This window comes from Medicago sativa, chromosome 4 (assembly GCF_051527215.1).
Source record: "Medicago sativa cultivar Bolivia chromosome 4, Bolivia_mono, whole genome shotgun sequence".
Classification (NCBI taxonomy): Eukaryota; Viridiplantae; Streptophyta; class Magnoliopsida; order Fabales; family Fabaceae; genus Medicago; species Medicago sativa.
The window spans coordinates 24,086,261-24,106,703 of NC_140752.1; the positions used below are offsets into that span (position 1 = coordinate 24,086,261).

General features: G+C 34.2%; 2 protein-coding genes and 1 long non-coding RNA gene across 3 annotated transcripts; all 3 read right to left on the reverse strand.

Annotated features, from left to right (window-relative positions):
* Positions 1–9,726: 9,726 nt before the first annotated feature.
* Positions 9,727–11,607, reverse strand: LOC146927149 (uncharacterized). The gene has a single exon (XM_085707022.1). It carries the CDS (start codon positions 11,605–11,607, stop codon positions 9,727–9,729), a length of 1,881 nt encoding a protein of 626 aa, XP_085563148.1.
* Positions 11,608–11,683: 76 nt separating this feature from the next.
* Positions 11,684–12,886, reverse strand: LOC146927150 (uncharacterized). The gene has a single exon (XM_085707023.1). The coding sequence runs from the start codon at positions 12,884–12,886 to the stop codon at positions 11,684–11,686; it is 1,203 nt and encodes a 400-aa protein (XP_085563149.1).
* Positions 12,887–16,999: 4,113 nt separating this feature from the next.
* On the reverse strand, positions 17,000–19,208 carry LOC146927151 (uncharacterized). Its single transcript, XR_015005596.1, has 2 exons — positions 18,937–19,208; positions 17,000–17,345 (listed from the first exon to the last, which is right to left on the reverse strand). It is a non-coding gene; the product is annotated as an uncharacterized LOC146927151 (long non-coding RNA).
* Between the last annotated feature and the right edge of the window lie 1,235 nt (positions 19,209–20,443).

Sequence of the window (20,443 nt, forward strand, 5' to 3'; positions counted from 1 at the left end):
AATAAATATCCTTTCCCTTGCAATTACCAAATTTCCCTTGCGTTAAATGTGTTTAATACGACACTGATGCTTTATCCGTATTAAGCTGACATAATAAAATAAATATTTCCATTAACTTACTTTCCGTAACATTAGTCCTCTGACACGTTTAACAGGTAATATTCTGATACTGACAGGCGGGATATTACAACACAAGAGAACTAAGAGGGCCATGGAAGCTCCAAGTGTCGAACCAAAAGGAAGAGGAGCCTGATCCAGGACGCCAAATATACCCATTGCGAAGGATGTTTTTAGCTTTGATAATAGAGGACCAAGAAGGAGAGATGCTACTATTGAAGGTAGCATGGAGAGTGTTCAGGCCAGAAGCGTATTTGTTGGAGAGAATGCTTACCCACAGCTTGTTTGTTGATTGAATCATGTCCCAGACAAGTTTTCCTAGCAGGCATGTGTTAGCATCTCTTGCCGATCGGATACCCAAGCCTCCCATGTGTTTAGGTTTCGTGACTTTTTTCCAGTTGACCAAGTGAATTGCTTTGTTGTCGGTGCCTTTCCAAATGAAGTTCCTAGTTGTCTGATCAATACTATCACAAATATTTTGAGGAAGCCAATTTATCTGCATGTAGTAAGTAGGAATGAAAGATAAAACAGATGTTGCAAGAGTAACTCTACCTGTTCTATTTAAGAGTTTATTTTTCCAAGATGCCAATCGAGATTGCATTTTTTCAATGATGAAGTTGAAATCGCTTCTCTTTGGTCTACCATGAAGCATAGGAAAACCCAAATACTTTCCGAGAGAAGTAGTGCTTTGAATACCGGAAATGGAGGTGAGTGATTTTACCCTGAGGAGTACCTGAAGAATAATAAGCTCTTGATTTGGTAATGTTGATTTTTAACCCAGATGCTCGGCTAAATCTTTCAAAGAGGTTGTGGTTGAAATGGAACTGAGAGCTCTTTGCTTTAGTGAAGAGGAGAACATCATCTGCAAAGAGAAGGTGGGATATTTGGGGCCCTGTGTTTGTGATTTGAATTGGGTTCCATCTACCTTGGCTGACGGCGGCGGTAATAGCAACAGAGAGCTTTTCCATTCAAAGGATGAAGAGATAGGGGGACAACAAGTCACCTTGTCTGAGGCCGTGTGTGGGCTTGAACGCCGCCAATTTGTTTCCATTCCATAAAATAGAGTAATTTGCTGAGGATACATAATGCATGATGAGTTTGATGGTGATATCGGGGAAACCAAAGTCATGGAGGCAAGTGAAGGAAAATCGAAAGTTATCATACACAGCGGAAGAAGAAGAAGAAGAATTTCGATTTTCATTCCTTGGATCATTACGAAATTCAAACATGAATCAGTGATTCGATTGTTACCTCGAAGTGTGAAATCTGAAAGCTGAGAACTGGAAACTGGAATCTCGATCACAGCCAAGCAAGCAGCAAGCAGCAAGGCCTCTAGCAAGTCCACACGAACAGTGCTCCTCCAAAACTCGGTGCTAGCCAATGAATTGAAAGTGCAGAGAAGAAAAGGGTTGCTTCAAAAACGTGTAACCAAAAACTTCAGCACCAGAGTTCTATTTATAGAACTTCTAGTGTGCTCTGCAAGTCATAAGTCACTATTGGGCTTTAGCAAGCCCAACAACGAGTTTAGTAATTTTGCTAATTAATTAGCGTTATTTACTAAACGCACCCCTTATATAAGTCATACTTATATATTTCTCTTTTGACTGTTCTTTGTGTGTGACCCTATAGGTTCTAGTCACGTTGGCAATAATATTAAATCTAATATTTAATATTATAAACAATGAGTGGTATCTAGCAACACATCATTGCTACCCAAGTGACAAGAATGTCAAGTGATCTGACGAAACCTTTCCATGATAATACTCATGTGTACACTTACTCCTTTGTCTCGATATCTTTATTGATCCCAAGGCATAGATATTGTCACCCTTGTATAGATCAATGTTTATATTCCTTGATTCCGAAATATACTGAATAACGAATAAGTCCAATATCTTATATTGACTTAGTTCGGCATGGCCATGCAATTTTACAGTCATATTTCATCAAGAGGCCTAAAGATATATCTCCTGTTTATGAGGAGGGACAAATCCCATCTAGGACACTCATGTCCCTCAGCATGCTTCATCAAGTACCCATCAACCAACGTTATGGTTATCCTTTTACAGACAACGTTAGAATGGCAACAAAGCACTTGAGTCCACATCTAGGGATCATAGTGGTTTCAGGTCCAAGAGCGATATACACTATTATCATTGTGAGAATATCTTATGACAATTGCATAACTTACTATGTAGTATTCTCACGGCGGGTCAATCCAATATAAATATTACTCCTAATATTTATATCTATGTGAAGACTTGATAACTCTTTATCCATGATCTGTGAGATGTGATCATCAGTCTACCCACATAATAGTCTCTATGCTTTAATGATATCCCACTTCTCAATAAAGCTTGACTACGGATACTTTTAGAATAGTTTCCTTATGTTTAACGGGGTCTCACAATTAAGTTATACTTAATGTTCCATTAAACGGACTAACTATTCTAGGGACTTCATTATTTTGAAACAAAACAAAATCAATAAAGAAATGCCTTTTAATTTATATTTTCACAATATATATATTTATATCAATATCATGATACAAAGCCAAACCCAATCAATATAGATTGGCTATTAGGGCTTACTCCAACAATCTCCCACTAGCACTAAAAGCCAATCAAATATTAACTCAATATATATTGGTCAAGTGTTAGCATCAAGCACACTCTGGGCATGATACTATTCTAGTAGATAAGGAACCCTTTCCTATGTTGGTAGGCTACACTACTTTCAATTTACACTTTCGATTTTTCATCGAAAAGAAATTGAAGTGTCAAAGTATACAGTTGGATCATTGGTGAGATCAAGTTTTCATTGCTTGCAAGATTTAAACCAATTTTACCTCAGACGAGATCAATGGAATTCGCAACGCAAGAAACACATGTTTTCACTCAGTTATGAGCTAAACAATCCAAATCATATATATTTGACATCTGTAATAGAAACAACAACTATCTAAAGCTTGTACTTTTACAAATTTCATAGTTGATATCCTAGCATAACATTTATTCCAAATTACGATCTGGATATACTGTACACCGATATGAAAGTCAACACCATTGTAACTCATTTACAATGTTTCTTTCATCCATGTTCAAGAAACAATCCAATGTCCTTTAAGACATCCAAGGATATTCTTGAAGGTATTCTAGTGTCGAACACTATAATCAATTTTGGTACATGTTAGAAATAATTTTCTAACCATGTCTTACATGTGTAGATGAATTGTTTTGGTGACTAGTATGTCATCTACATACTCCACCAAACTAATATAAATGCTCCCACTAATTTACTTGTGTGCACAAGATTTCTTTATTAATCAAAGTTTTCATAAAATTTCATTAATAAAATAAACAATTCAACTTCGAGAAGTTTTCTCTAATTCATAAATGAATTTGATAAAACATCTACCATTCTAGTATCCTTTGGATTAACGAAATCCTACATATGTCAAATACATATATAAGTTTATTCCAATTAAGGAATACAACCTCGGTATCCATCTTCTAGAACATGTATTATACAACAACGGGAATTTGGGATCGTTAGATTTAAGCATTACAATGATGTAATAGTTTCGTCATGATTTGCATCACGAGTTGCAAGAAACCTTCTACAATCAATCACATCTTAAAGGTATTCATAATACCATCCATGTCAGTTTTCTAAAAGAAAACTCACATTCCAATATCCATATATGGTCTGTGTACATAGATTCTTTATAAGATCCCATGGCATATAGCCACTTCTCAAAGTTCAAGCCATTTAGATCTTGTGCTACTCAAACTGATGATTTAACAACAACCCTTTGTTGAATCAACTCGTGTTCCATTCTTAGAGAGATGTGTATTTTGTGTTTCTTGACTTAATTCAAGTTCTACATCACTCCCACTGGCTCTTGCAAAGCTATATTCCTTGAAAAGGAATACTTCAGTTCTAGCGACAAACAACTTTTGTCAAAGAAGAAGATGTGAAATAATATCCTTTAGTTTCCTAAGGATAGTTACACAATTATACATTCATTAAATTCGAAGTTTAGTTTATCTAATAAACCATATAACCTGAAATTATCATAAAGTCAAAACTAGGTACTCATACCTCCATATCTAATATGGTGTCTTTATGATTACTTAATTGGAACTTTGTTGTGGGTGAAGAATAACTGTAATTTAATTAATTTCAAGAGTCATTGAGTTATAATCAAACTATCAAGTCATGTCAAACATGAAACGATATAAATAATCATTATACTCATTAATCAAGCATTTACCATCACGACTTACTAGTATAGTCTTTATACTTTTCAAACTTATTCCTTTTACTTCATTGTTAAAATCTTTGAACAATTTCAAAGTTTTCTTGAATCGTGTCAAATACACTTTGCTTATCTACTAAATGATTTAGTAATGTTAGATGAAGTAATAGAAACAATATCTAGCAAATATGTTTAGTTCTCCATATACATCTCATATGTATATCAATTCAAATAAATTATGTGTCCTTTCACCTTTGTTGGTGACCGGTGTACTAATCTATTTTGAAAAGTGGGGCTCACATCCTTCAAATGATATAAAATCAAATGAGTCCAATAGTCCATATCCATGGATTTTTGGAAATGTGAATCACAATTGTTTGTACTAAACGTTGATGCCAATAATCTACAAAAGGTTCAAATCTCATTTGATCCTCTTTTCACATAAGTTATAGACCAGCTTATCAAGATCATGGAACTCAAATCCATTACTTGATTAGCATACTTCTATAGAAAACATAATTTGCATAATAGGACAACGTTTGTCTATTATTCAACTACACAATCATTCTCTTGTCAATACAAGATTTATGATTTAATGCTTCTATTTTATATGGAATTTAATAACAATTATTTGGTTCCATATCAAGTTAAATTTAAGTCCAAGCATTAGCTCCTATGTCAATGAAACAATTTGTTCCATTCCAGACGTAGGTGAACTTCACTTATAGTTAATGTTCTGCTTCTTTAAAACTCTATATTTCAACAAATATGAGATTAATCGTCAAGTATCATATACTTATGATGAAGAAGTAGAAATTTAACTTTCTATAACTATATGGGTAAATAAGAAGTCTTACTTCTTTCTTATATTTTGACCCTTTCAAAACTACGAGCAATTTTTGTTTTTCAACTTTTGAAATAATTGCTTCCCCTTTTTGCAACCGTGTTTAACCTTTCAAAGGTAGAAAAACAGAATTTGAATTTTATTCTTATCCATGTACATCTACTTGATAGGCTTAAAATATTCATCTTATAACATTGAGGTTGAATGATCATATCATTCTCCATCGTCGTTACCACTATGAGATATCCTATATCTACTCATTTGATCCAATGCTTTTGATAAGCGTTGTTTTTCAAATATAGACATAGAAAGTTGCTAGGAAATAACTGCTCGAGAATATACAGTTTTTCTCATTCTTAAGAACAATTCTTAAATTTTGTACCAATTCAGAAACTCTTTTCTGAAGATTTTGTTCTTCATAAGAACATTTAACAGTATAATAAAATTATATATGCCGAAGAAATTCTAAATACAGAAAATAAAATAAAATTGTATCATGATATAAAAACATAATTAATTAGGTCTTTAATTAAATATGCTCCCACTATTTTACTCAAAACAAATGACCTTCAACATTTGAATCGGAAAATCTCATTGGAAGATTTTCTAGTGGGTTGAAATCCATATTTCACCTTGCTTTAAGTCAACGGAGGCTGTACTCAAAACTCAGTTATTTAGGTAGGAACTCCTTCCAATTGTATCTCATACAACTTTCAAATCATTTGAGTGAATAACTCCTTACTCTAATCTATCATATAGATGTTCCCAAACATTGCTTCTAAATTTATTTTAATCTTATTAAAATTAATTTAGTTAAGTTAAACCCAAAAGAATAACACTTGGGTAAATTGGATTACCGCACCGCAACTAACTAGTATAGAAAGTGCACCTCGCGGAGGCGAAACCTACACATTTCGATATTAGTCTTGAAGGGTGTTAAACTTTTGGAAAGCAATAAACTTAATATTTTGAATTGAAGGATTTTTATTAAGTTTGATCTCACCTCACCACGGCTTATATATCATATATATTCGCACTCCAATCATAACATGCATAACGATTATACAATAATAAAAATGACATGATTATGGCCATGCTAACGCTATGACTCTCTCAAGCCAATGAGAGAATCTAAACTAATCCTAGAAACGACCTTGCTTCTCCAAGCTTGACCTCCAGGACTATCCTAACGTCATGAGCCCTATTACTTCTTTGCATTCTATTTACATTACATATGAAAGAAAACTTGTTTTACATACGAGGGAGTGGATGAGAAGAGAATGTACAATAGAGATATAAGAGAGAGGCACGACACGCAGGCCGTATTTCAAAATCCAAAAGAAATAAAATAAAAGGACTAAGGTCATAATCATTCACATGATAATAATAACAAACACACTTTTATTATTATTAATTATACCTTATAATTAAATAAATTAAATTAAAATTTGACATATGATCACACTACGCAGATTAGCTGGGGTTTTAATTGAGTACCAAAATATATTATATTGAGTACAAAAATATATTATATTAAGTACAAAAATATCTCATATTATGTACCAAAATATATTTTATTGAGTACCAAAATATATTATATTATGTACCAAAATATATTTCAGATCAAGTACTAAAATATATTAGATTGCATACCAAAATATCTCAGATTGTGTTCCAAAATATTCTAGGTTGCGTATTTCGCATCAACACTTGACACGTTTATGAACACCCAAATCGTTTCGGCAAATATTATGATCAAATCCAAAAGATCATATATGATATTGAAACTCTTTCAAATCATGATTCTTTTAAATTATAAACAAATCAAGTTAAAGTCATGCAAATCGATTAAATAATTTCAAAAGATCATATATGACATTGAAACTATTTCAAATCATGATCTTTTAAATTAACTATCAATTTAGGATCGTTTATTACCTTTCAAACAACTTTTGAAAAACAATCCAAAAGGTAGAATTTTTTATTTACTTAATTATAGTAATATTGACACTCAATAATTATTATAATTAAATCTGCTTTATTTAGGCAATCAATTTGTTTCCAAAACAAATTACAGGGCTAAAATTAAGCAAATATTTTATTACCAAACTCAAAAATCATATCTGATATTGAAACTCTTTCAAAATCATGATCTTTTAAATTTACTACCTTTCTCCAATTAAATAAATTAATTAAACATAAATATTTTCAAGGATTGTTTGTTTAGCATGAACAACCGGATCTATGATGCTTCACCAGATTCGGATATTGAAGCTCACTCTCACGAATTGTTCGAATTCACAACAATCTCTTTGAAAACAATTGATCGAATGATACAACCATAATAATACAACGCTTGTATAGTTAGGTATCCTAATACAACAATCAAACATCAATAGTTTTAACAATTGTTTGTTCAGTATGGACAACCGGATCTTTGATGCTTCACCAGAATCGGTATTCGAAGCTCAATCTCACGAGTTGACTACAAATTCACAATCAATTATATAAAACCTATTGAACGAATGATATCATCAATATATCACATATAATGATGTTGTATTAAAATCATATATCACATATATGATATTGATCAATCAATTTTAATTAATATTTAAATTTAAATAATAAAATATTAACACTTAATATTCTACTTTATTAACGGATTTGCATTCCAAATTAATTCCTTATAGATTATCAAAATATTAGCAAAAATATTATTATCTCATAAAACAATTTTAAAAGATAATCTAATTTGATTTGTTTCCAATCATGTTCCCGTCGATATGTATAATCGATATGTCGATACTTCACCAGAAACGGTTTCTGAAACATCAAACAAATCGAAAAGCCATGCACAGAAAACATGATACGATGCCAATTTTAATTCTCTTTATTATTTAATTCCGATTCAAAATGTTTAATCATATTAAAACATAAAGCAGTAACAAAGCAATCCGATTCATGGTTTCGTAATTGGCTTTGATACCACTGAAGGAAAATCGAAAGTTATCATACACAGCGGAAGAAGAAGAAGAAGAAGAATTTCGATTTTCATTCCTTGGATCATTACGAAATTCAAACATGAATCAGTGATTCGATTGTTACCTCGAAGTGTGAAATCTGAAAGCTGAGAACTGGAAACTGGAATCTCGATCACAGCCAAGCAAGCAGCAAGCAGCAAGGCCTCTAGCAAGTCCACACGAACAGTGCTCCTCCAAAACTCGGTGCTAGCCAATGAATTGAAAGTGCAGAGAAGAAAAGGGTTGCTTCAAAAACGTGTAACCAAAAACTTCAGCACCAGAGTTCTATTTATAGAACTTCTAGTGTGCTCTGCAAGTCATAAGTCACTATTGGGCTTTAGCAAGCCCAACAACGAGTTTAGTAATTTTGCTAACTAATTAGCGTTATTTACTAAACGCACCCCTTATATAAGTCATACTTATATATTTCTCTTTTGACTGTTCTTTGTGTGTGACCCTATAGGTTCTAGTCACGTTGGCAATAATATTAAATCTAATATTTAATATTATAAACAATGAGCGGTATCTAGCAACACATCATTGCTACCTAAGTGACAAGAATGTCAAGTGATCTGACGAAACCTTTCCATGATAATACTCATGTGTACACTTACTCCTTTGTCTCGATATCTTTATTGATCCCAAGGCATAGATATTGTCACCCTTGTATAGATCAATGTTTATATTCCTTGATTCCGAAATATACTGAATAACGAATAAGTCCAATATCTTATATTGACTTAGTTCGGCATGGCCATGCAATTTTACAGTCATATTTCATCAAGAGGCCTAAAGATATATCTCCTGTTTATGAGGAGGGACAAATCCCATCTAGGACACTCATGTCCCTCAGCATGCTTCATCAAGTACCCATCAACCAACGTTATGGTTATCCTTTTACAGACAACGTTAGAATGGCAACAAAGCACTTGAGTCCACATCTAGGGATCATAGTGGTTTCAGGTCCAAGAGCGATATACACTATTATCATTGTGAGAATATCTTATGACAATTGCATAACTTACTATGTAGTATTCTCACGGCGGGTCAATCCAATATAAATATTACTCCTAATATTTATATCTATGTGAAGACTTGATAACTCTTTATCCATGATCTGTGAGATGTGATCATCAGTCTACCCACATAATAGTCTCTATGCTTTAATGATATCCCACTTCTCAATAAAGCTTGACTACGAATACTTTTAGAATAGTTTCGTTATGTTTAACGGGGTCTCACAATTAAGTTATACTTAATGTTCCATTAAACGGACTAACTATTCCAGGGACTTCATTATTTTGAAACAAAACAAAATCAATAAAGAAATGCCTTTTAATTTATATTTTCACAATATATATATTTATATCAATATCATGATACAAAGCCAAACCCAATCAATATAGATTGGCTATTAGGGCTTACTCCAACAGCAAGTGCGGAGGAAATCCCAATTGACGTTGTCGAAGGCTTTCTCCAAATCAAGCTTGAAAGCTACAAAACCCTTCTTCCTTTTGGATCTTTTTCATGAAGTGAATAATTTCCTGCAAAACAACAGAGTTATCTGAAGTACCCCTACCAGGCAGAAAGCTGCTTTGATAGGGGCCAATAATGTTAGTAAGAATAGGTCGAAGCCGGTGAACCAAAACCTTAGTGATGATTTTATAGACAATATTGCAGAGGCTGATGGGTCTGAAATCTTTGTAAGTATTTGGTGGGTCAATTTTAGGAATGAGTGCAATGAGAGTGTTTGAGATCTCTGGATCAAAATGTGTTTGGAAGGCTGTATGGAACAAATTAACAATATCATCTCCAACAATGTGCCAGTATTGCTTGAAGAAGATGCAATGGAAACCATCAGGTCCTGGGGCTTTGTAAGGCTTCATAGAGTTGAGGGCAACAAGCACTTCATTTTTAGTGACAGGAGAGGTCAGAGAAATCTTCCCCTCTGCATCAATGGATGGGTGAGTGCCTTCATTGAAAGAACGGTCATGGATAGGTTGGTGGCCACTGAAAAAGTTTTTGAAATAATTTTGCGCTTCTTCTTGGAGAGTGTCGCTGTCGGAGGACCAAGTACCACTAGGGAGCTGAAGCATATGGATTCTATTCTTCTTTCTTCTAATGATGGTTTGGGCATGGAAGAAAGCGGTGTTTTTATCTCCAAATTTAACCCACTTCTCTCTAGATTTTTGGTACCAAAGCATTTCTTCTTGGTAGAGGATGTGGTTATATTCTTGTTGAAGCTCTTTTTCAAGGAAGGTATGCCTGATGGAATTAACTCTTTCAAGATAATTTTGGATGCCTTTGAGCCGGTTTTCAATATGCTTCTTCCTTTGGAAAATGTTGCCAAAAACTTTTTGGTTGAAAGTAATAGATTTCTCTTGAACTTTGTTAAGGGATGCGGTGATGCTATGATTGGAGGATTGCCAAGAATTTTTTACCAACTCCGCATAATCCTTATGATCAATCCAAGCTGCTTCAAATCGGAAAGGTCTAGGGCCACGGGCAAGAGCGAGACCACCAAAACGGAGGAGGAGAGGATTGTGATCAAAATGGAGCCGACATAAAACTTCAACGAATGCTTCAGGAAAAGACATTCTCCAGTCAACATTGGCAATACCACTATCGAGCTTTTTTGAGATAATGCGGATGCCATTATTGTTTCTATGCCAAATGAATCGGCCACTTGTGGTTGTAAGGTCAAGGAGGTTGCAAGCAGTCATGAAGTTAGAGAAAGAAGCAGCTCTATTGTGATGAAAAACACAACCACGTTGATCATTGGGAAGTAAAGTTTCATTAAAATCCCCAATTAGCATCCAAGGGTCGGTTAAGGTGTGGTTGAGGTTGATAAGATGAGTCCAAATGGTGGGGCGCAAAGAAGGGTTCAGGCTAACATAAATACAAGTGCAAATGGTGTTTGCCCTACCACGGGTAATAGAGAGGGTTAAGGAGTGAGGGGTGTAGTCAATGACGGTGGTAATAATGTTAACAGTGGAGTGTTTTAGGAGCCATATACCTCCAGAGTGACCATTAGCTTCGATGATATGAATGGGAGTGTAACCGATGTTGGTCCAGAAAGAGGAGAGCCTTCTAAAAGGAACATGAGTTTCATAAATTGCCATGATGGTAGGACTGTGTTTTCTCATCAATTCTTTGAGATGTCGTCTTGCATTGTTATTGTGAGCCCCTCTAATATTCCAAGAGAGGATGGTAACATCTTTGAGAGCTTCCATAACAAATGAGACGGATGAGAACAAATAGCGGTAACATTTACGTAACCATGTCCTCCTCATTATCTTCATGTGATTCATGAACATCTTCAATATCATTGGTGTCATCTTGAACATCCTCGTAGTTGCCATCACCTAGAATTTTGTTGCTGATATTGGTTTCCATTTCGGCTTGAGCATGAGAGCTAGCATTCATGATATTTTTATTTTACTGGTGTTCAGGATTAGGTGTATTTCTTTCAGGTGGGCCATGGTTAAGTTGCACGTTGAAAGCTTGCTGGTTGGTTGAGGTATTTGTGTTGTTTTTGGCCACGTAGGTAGATTTAGGGTTAGTTTGAGTGGGGACAGATGGTGGGTTAGTTTTAGGGTTGGGGAACAAAGAGAATTTTATACCAGGTTCAATCATTATGTCATCATCATGCCTACATCGTTTGATATCTTTGGGAATTTGAGGGCCACGCGTTTGGTCATTGGGGATGGAATGAGATTGTGTGACTTGATTTGGTGGGCCTGGTTTGATTTTTTGAGACTGGCTACTCAATGCAGTGAATCGATTTGTTTTAGGCTTAACGTTTTTTGGGGAGAATAATGAGGGGTTATTGGAAATTTTTTTCTTTCTAGTGACGAGCAACCAATCACCGTGTAGCTCATTATTTTCACCATCAATGCCAATTATATTGTCATTATTAGCTAATGATGTATGAGGAGAAAGTGTAACTGTATTATCGTTTTGGGATTCCAGCATTGAATGCGTGGTGGGAGGACCATGCTGTTGCGTAGGCAGATGGCCTCCATGGTGGTTTGCGGCAGCTGAAATAGGTGGTGGCGAGGTGGTGCAGTTCCATCCAAGATGACCGTAACATCCACAACTGGTGCAAATTAGGTGGAGACCTTCGTACTGGACCTTATACCAATGGCCGTTTACCCAAATTTTCCCTACAACCGGCATAGTGAGGTCGATCTCGACACAAACTCTTGCGAATTTGCCTCGTTCAATTTTCAGTGTGTTTGTATCAACCTTAATAGGTCGGCCAAGAGCAGAAGCCATAGCTAAAAGGAAGCTCTCATCGTAGTAGACAAGATTCAGCCCTGGAAATCTTACCCAAACAATTGTTTTGTCGACTTTGGCGTTTGGAGATGCAAATTCTGGCGTCCAGTGTGTGACAGCGAGATAGTGATCGAAAATTAACCACGGGCCTCCGGTAATGACTTTCTCTTTATCTGTAGCTTCATCAAATTTCACCATGTAGAACCCGTTATCGTTATCCATAATCTCGAATCTTCCTTGGGGTCTCCATGTTTTTAGTAGTCGCTCTCTCATGGTATGGTAGCCAAGATTTTTCCCTAGCTGCTTGACAACAATGGCATCCTTCCATGGTGTGCATAGTTGTTGAAAAACTGATTTTTCCATATGAACCTTAGGTAAAAGTCGGTTACCATTCTCGTGTTCGATGCGGACAAGTTTCTTTTAGATCATATCTTCCTTTTCTCGGACGAGTGTTTCTTGGGAGGGGCCTAGAAGTTTATCACGAAAGGAGATCTTTGGGGTTGGGGGCTTATGTGGGTCTGAGGTTTTTTGGTAGCTTGAAGGTTATTGTCACTTTGAGCAGAGAAAACAAACTCAGAGCTCATAGCACTCATTTTCTCAAATTTATTTGTGAGCAAGGAAATTATTTACAATCATATAAACATTTTTTGTGTTAATAATAAACCGAAACTAAATGGAAATGAAACTTATTCATTCAAATATTTAGACAAAATTGCAACTGGTTGAGATGTTACTTGAAAAAATGAATTTACATTAAGAGAGACTAAATATAAAGATTATAATTCTCCTAATATTTTGCCAGTAATTGTGTGATGGAACCTGCTGTAAAATAAGACAAAGAAATTGTATGTTATTCGATGAAACGTGATGAGCTAAAGGCTCTACAAAGGTGAACAAATGAAAATAAAAGTTCCTATCCCTTAACCAGAAAGAAACTCTCTTAGCCAATAACAATATTTCTCAATAACATACACGATACCCTTCCATCCCTTTTAAAACAAATTATTCTTTAAAATCAAGGAAAGTGCTAACTAACTCTCATTCCCTATGATTCTACAATCTTGTAGAAAGAGTATTCATGTAAAGTGGGCCTAGAAATTGGGCCAGCTAATGTGTTGGACCTTGGCATCCTATGACTGGATTTATGCTCTTTACCCAACCAAAAATGCTCAATCCCAACTGAAATGACTATAATGTCCCTGCATGAGTTAATTCACGCTAGCTACGAATACTGCGTGAGTTAACTCATGTAGGCTGCGTGACTTAAGTCACGCAAGGGTATTTTCAGATGTTTGGTTGGGGGCGAGCAATTTTTGATGGGAGAAGAGCAGAATTTCTATGACTGTATGATGTTTCTCGGTGAAAATTGCTCTTTAGGTTTCATTGTTTGTTCTTAGGAACCCCAAAATGATGCATTTATCCTAGCGACAATTTCGCTCTCTATTGCAGTTAACTATCGTTTCAGATCTAGATATAGATATGTATACACAGGAACAATTTTTTTTGGAAAAAACCCCTATGGTATTTAAGTACCGTAGGATGAAGTATATATTGGCACAATTTTTTTATTCCTTCCTTGCTTGTATAGTTTAATTGTTTGTGGTTTTTGGCTTGTTTGTCTTTAAACTTCACCATTGTAGTTTCCTAGTTGTTGTGCATGTTTCGTATTGCTTGCTTGAGATCATCTTCAAAATTGTAATTTGGGATGTGTTTTGATCATGTCCAATATGTCTCCCTTTACCAAGGAAGAAATATTGGCAGAAAAGAAAAAGAAAAAAAGACTCTTTCTCAAACTTTTTGTTCCTATGTGCTATATTACAACAGGAGGTGATAGAAAGAAGCTAGTTGATTAACACTACATTTTAACAAATATTCGAGTGAGATTCAATTTTGGTTTTGAATTCTTAAAAGCAACCGATTATGCTGGGAAATTTGATTGTAGACATCCTGGTGTAAAAGTGACATGACTTCTAGCTTCAATATATTTCAACTTAATTACAATGTATTGGTTGAATGCTCATTTGACTAAACATATCCAACCAAAATAGATTAATAGAAACGTGGAAGATACTCTCAAGAGGTTATCAACTGAGAAAGACAATCTCATTTAAAAAAGAGTTAACGATTAAAGGACTATCAAAAGTTTTGAAAATCTCGAAAAGACTTGTACTAAGGGTGGAGTTTAACATGGGAAAGGTAAATCCTTTCCCACCATGGGTCACATGAGATAAATGGTTAGATTGTGCAATTCTATTAAACCTTATCATATTCTCCCACACCTAATCTTAATGGGCTTCTCTTCTCAAACTTTTCTCATCATCTATCTATAGCCGCTCCATCACCACCACCATTAGCTCTCTGTACAGCTAGAAACTCATTATCAATTAAAATCTTATCTTCAACCTGAAACCCATTTCATGAACAGAACAAGAGAGGAGAACAAAATCAAATAATTTTTTAAAATACAGTCAAGAGAGGAGAACAAAATCAAATAATTTTTTCAATTCTACAAAGTAATTTGTGAACAGAGTAAGATGATTTAATTGAAACAACTCAACAATGTTTGTGAACCGGGGTTTGAACCTCATACCTTGCATATTTTATTATGTATTATCCATACCAACTGAGTTAAGCTCACGAGGAAAAAAAAGTACAATATTTAAATATATTAAAGAGTGCTAATTTTACAAAATTACTTTTATTGACTGTTAGGTTAATTGTTATTTTATATTTTTGGTACAAGGTTAACTATTACTAAATGCACACTGAAACATAATTGACTTGAGATAGAAAGAAAAATATAGTATGTTCGATAAAAATAAATAAATAGACAGAAAGAAATGTAGTATGTCACAGCGAGTTTAGTTTAATTTTTTTTTTTTAGGGAACGAGTTTAGTTTAATTGATATGAACATTGTCTTATATATATGTGTGTGTGTGTGTAGGGATCGAATTTCAAACTTCAAATACCTTATTTCTTTTTTTAATTAAAAAAATGTAAATAAAATCATTTTTATATGAGCTGTCTACGGGGAACACGACATGAAAGAAAAATACACATGTGCATGGAGACCATTGATTTTTCTCCTTAGTGATGTCAGGCGGACTTAAACACACGGTGGCTGAAGAGATTATATTGTTATTGACTTAGAAGTCTTTTTATTTTTGGGGTCAATGCCAGAAAATCATTAACACTTGGTGGAAAAAAATTTAAATTAGGGGACACATTCTATTGTAGAGTAGGAAAAGAGGAAATCACAACCTTATTTAAAATTACAATAAAATTTAGATATAACATACTCTCTCCTAAAAAAGTATTCTTCTCTTTGTTTCTTTTTAATTGTTGAATTTGGAGAATTTTTTTTTTCCTTCTTATTTGCTTGTCGTTTTATAAGTTCAATGCAACATTATTATTGATTTATCAATAATACCCTTAATTATTTATTACATATTGAGAAAATGTTGAAATGAGATATTAAATTATTAAACATATTATAGGAAAAAGGGAGCATGCATCAGCTAGACATGACCTCACAATTAGGCCGCATTAGAGACCATATAGTAGAGATAATGGTCCATGGTCAAATGGAGCGGAGAAGTCCAACATGGCTGAACTTGAATCTGATTTTGGATGAGGTTTGAGGAAGGTTGTTTGTCTCCAAAGACGGAGGGGGATTGGTAGGGGTGGGCATATGCTCTGTGTTGTTTATGTGTTCTAACATTTGAGTAATTTGTGTTTTTAGCTTATGTTTGGAATTGCTGATGTAACTTATGAATACTGATGCTACTATTTTTAATTTATGTTTAAATTGTGTAGTTTCATATGCTTCAATTATATTTGTACTAATAATTTGTTCTGATGCTTGTTAAAAGCAATCTATCGTCAAGTTGTCCAAGAAAATGTGTTAACTTATAAACACAAACTCTGATTTTGTGCTTACAACAAATTGTATAATCCAAACTTGTATCGTACACAAGTTCAAATTATATAATCTAAAATTGTATCAAGATATGAACTGTACTTGGTCTTAAACTTGGTCTGTTGGGGGCTTTAACACCTTTCAGAGTATATAATCCGAACTGATATTAGCTTGTTTCGAATTTTATTTTCCGAACCATGTTGAAACAAGATTTTGAGGAACCAAGGCAATTTTCAGTTTTTTTCTGACTTTTTACAGGATTCTAATTATATAATCTAAAATATGGTAAAAATAGTTTGAATCATATAATCCGAACAATGTAAAATGGAAAAATTCGACGTGCGCATGAGAAGCTAGTAGGATGAGAAAAGGAAATCTCTCATCTTTCTTACCAATAAAAAAATGATTCTAAATAAGAATACCACTTCAGCCCAACAAAAAAAAAAGAAGAATCACCGCTAAAATTTCTTTGAATAAATTGCTAAAAGATGAATTGAACATGGTTAAAATAGCTCAGTTGATATAACATTTATGCACAGTGAACTATAGTAGAAGAGGCTACTTTAACTTATACAATTCATTGTTTTGGTGTAGTTAAATATAGTATTAGTAAACGATGAATAATAGGAGCATAAACTGAGTTTGTGCGTTTTATCACACTTTTGATTTTAAGAACACTTGAAGATAAATAATCAACTAAACCATCAGATTATGCATGTCTTCCAACATGAAGATGCTAGTTTTGGCCATCACGCTGACACATCATATATCTTCCATTGTTCTCAGCCATAAATCAGATAAATTAACCTGCTTTCATCCACCTCAATAGCTTCATGCCATCTTTGCCATATCATGTGACAACTGAAATTTTCAACATTTTTTCCCAAACCATGAATTACAACCTGCCAAAATAAAACAAAATCAACAACAACAACAAATGTATCAAGTAAGGCTGGCAATGAACCGAACCAACTCGACAATAGTTCGGAACTCGATTCGATAATTAACTCGTTGAACTTGGTTCATGAACCAAATGAGCTGAACTTGAGCTGAAAAATAAGTTCGTTAAATATATGAGCTGAACTTGAGTTGTACATAGTTCGACTCGGTTGGTTCATGAGCTAGCTCGATATATATTAGTTAGTAAGTATTAATAGAGTACAAACTTCCTATGATATTTATGTACTTGTTTGCAGAGGAAATAATACTAATTTGTTTAACAATTAACAATAATTATAATAAAAGAGAATGAAAAGAAGAGACGCTAACAACATATTTGTACGGGCTTTGAACCAAAGATATTTGCACTAAATTTAGTCCCACATCGGGGAGTTCAACAACATTAGAGAGGGGCAGTAGTTATAAAAGAGAAGCGTATCCTAACAATGCTACAAACTACAGTAGTACTAACATTAAGTGCTACTACTATTTTCCTTAGTGGTCTTAAAGACCAACTAGGTGAATGATTTTATTTTATTTTAATTTTTTTTAAAAATAAATTAAATGGTCAATATATACATTTTTGACAAACAAAACAAAAAAATGTTTTGAATTATCTTACTCGAGCAAACGAGTTGAACCTAACGAGCCGAACCGAGTTGTTCGTGAACTTTAAATGAGTCGAACTCGAGTTAAAAAAAAAGTTCGTATCGAACTCGAGTCGAGTTTCGAGCTGAGCTGATTCTTATCGAGTCGAGTCGAGCTCAGACGAGTTCGGTTCGACTCGACTCATTTCCAGCCCTAGTATCAAGCTACCCATGACAAAATTTCTATAACATAATAAGTAGATTGTAGATGCTTACATGTTTGTGAAGAAAGTAAAATGAAAATATAACTAAATTATACAACAATTGATTGATGAATATCAATGCATATTTAAATTCATACAAAACAGGCCTCAATTACAAACAAAAAAGCACTATTGGAGACCCAAGCTAACTGAACAAAAAAATGTACCCAAAAAGTACCGAAGACTGTCTAAATTGATCAAACAGCACCTCTAAATACAAAAGAAGGCTAATCAAAAACAACCCAAGCTACTGCAACATTTAATGTATGTTATGGAAAAAATTTAATAGGTTTGTTGCATTTTTACTTTCAGCGATTGCTCGCATTTTCTGCAACCTCTCAATTTGGTTTCGATTTTTCAAAGTACAGATCCAAAGTGAGTCGTCTTTTAACTATCTCTATTTGCTTCTCCGTCCTTGCGTAAAATGAAATTGTTGTAGAAGATTAAATAACCAAGAAAAAATATATAACACTAGAATTGGGAAATGTATGACAACTTAATATCCATACATGCTGATTTTCATTACCTCAAATTGCTTATTGAAAGTGGTACTCACAAAATGGAAAGGAAAGTCAGTTGAATTAGAGGAGATTGCTATTGACTTTGAAGGGTTTTAACATATATAGGAGTACTTCAGATGAAATCAAAATCAGACGAATTTAGAAAGAAATATACATCTGATCTATATATAAATAATTACTTACATTTGCATAAACCATGTAAGCTACAAGGGAAGAGCCACATACGCCTATGCATCGACGGTAGGTGGGGATTTTGAAGCTTAGCCAGAACCGAGAACCACACAAGCTGTTTCAAAATATTAAAAGGATCACATAGAGTTTCAATCACACAACTTACAAAATAGTAAAACCAATAGAAATCATGCAATTAAGCCAAGCATCACTTCAAAAAAATACCATGTGTTCTTACTTTTTGATAGCACACCAATATAGCTGAAACAAATCAAGTTAACAGATTGGCAACGCAATGAGCCCATCCCAATTTGAATTCATCAAAGCCAATGAACCAAAATAACACAATATACTTATAACAGATCCAAAAAATATTAAACCTTGTAAATCACCAAATTATCAAAATTTATGAAAGAGATAAGAATGCACGCCTGACAGAAACTCTCGTATGTATTAAAACTCACCACAAAAGTGCAACAATGAAATGAAATTGCTATAAATTGTATCAAGTCGACGTGTACAGTAATCAGTTGGAATACAAATCAAAATAAAAAATTCTAAGAACAAATCAAAATAAAAAACTAATTAAATTGAAAGAAAAAAAAAATCCTAAAATTGAAAATTACCAGATCAGTCATCTTGAGGAGACCTTCAAGTTGCGGATCGTTTTGATATTGAGACCTTCATATCGGACATGAGTTTTTCGCAGAGGTGAAAACCGATGAAGCCTTCGTCGCAAACGGTGGCAGTATAGCCGACGATGGCGAGGGTGGTATGGGAACCAAGGGCGTTGATGAAGGGAGTGATGAGAGGAGATGGACGACGGTAAAAGTGGAAAAGACACGGAGGTAAAATTGTGTTCATTGGCAGAGAAAGGTTGGTGTATTGGAATGAAGGTAGGCAGAGATGACAGAGTTGCAAAAACGGGTGTCTTGGAAATCTAAAGGTTGATTGTATTTGTTGTATTGGAAAAAGAAAAGTGTACTGGTATAAGGATGAAGGAGGGAGAATCTGATTGGTTTATCTAGGTACATGAAAGGTCATCCGATCAAAGGCTGAGATTTAGGGTGTGGTTGGCAGTTGAGATTAGCATTAATTAGGGATTAGGGAGGGAAAAACAGAAGTGATTAGGGCAACACTGCCAGCACATCAAGTTAGGCTTTTATAATAAAGGATTTAGATATAACATACTCTCTCTCCTAAAAAAAATACTCTCTCTATTTCTTTTTAATTGTTGCATTTATAGAATTTCTTTTTTTTTCTTCCTATTTACTAGTATTTTAAAAGTTCAATGCAATATTAATGATTTATCAATAATACACTTAATTATTTATTACATATTGAAAAAAAGTTGAAATGAAATATTAAATTATTAAACATATTATAGAAAAAAGAGAAATGATAGTATAAACAAGGGAGCATGCATCAGTTGAACAAGACCTCACAGTTAGGTCGCATCCGTTACCATGCCTTAGGTATAATGATTGGTGGTCAAAAGGAGCAGAGAAGTCCAACATAG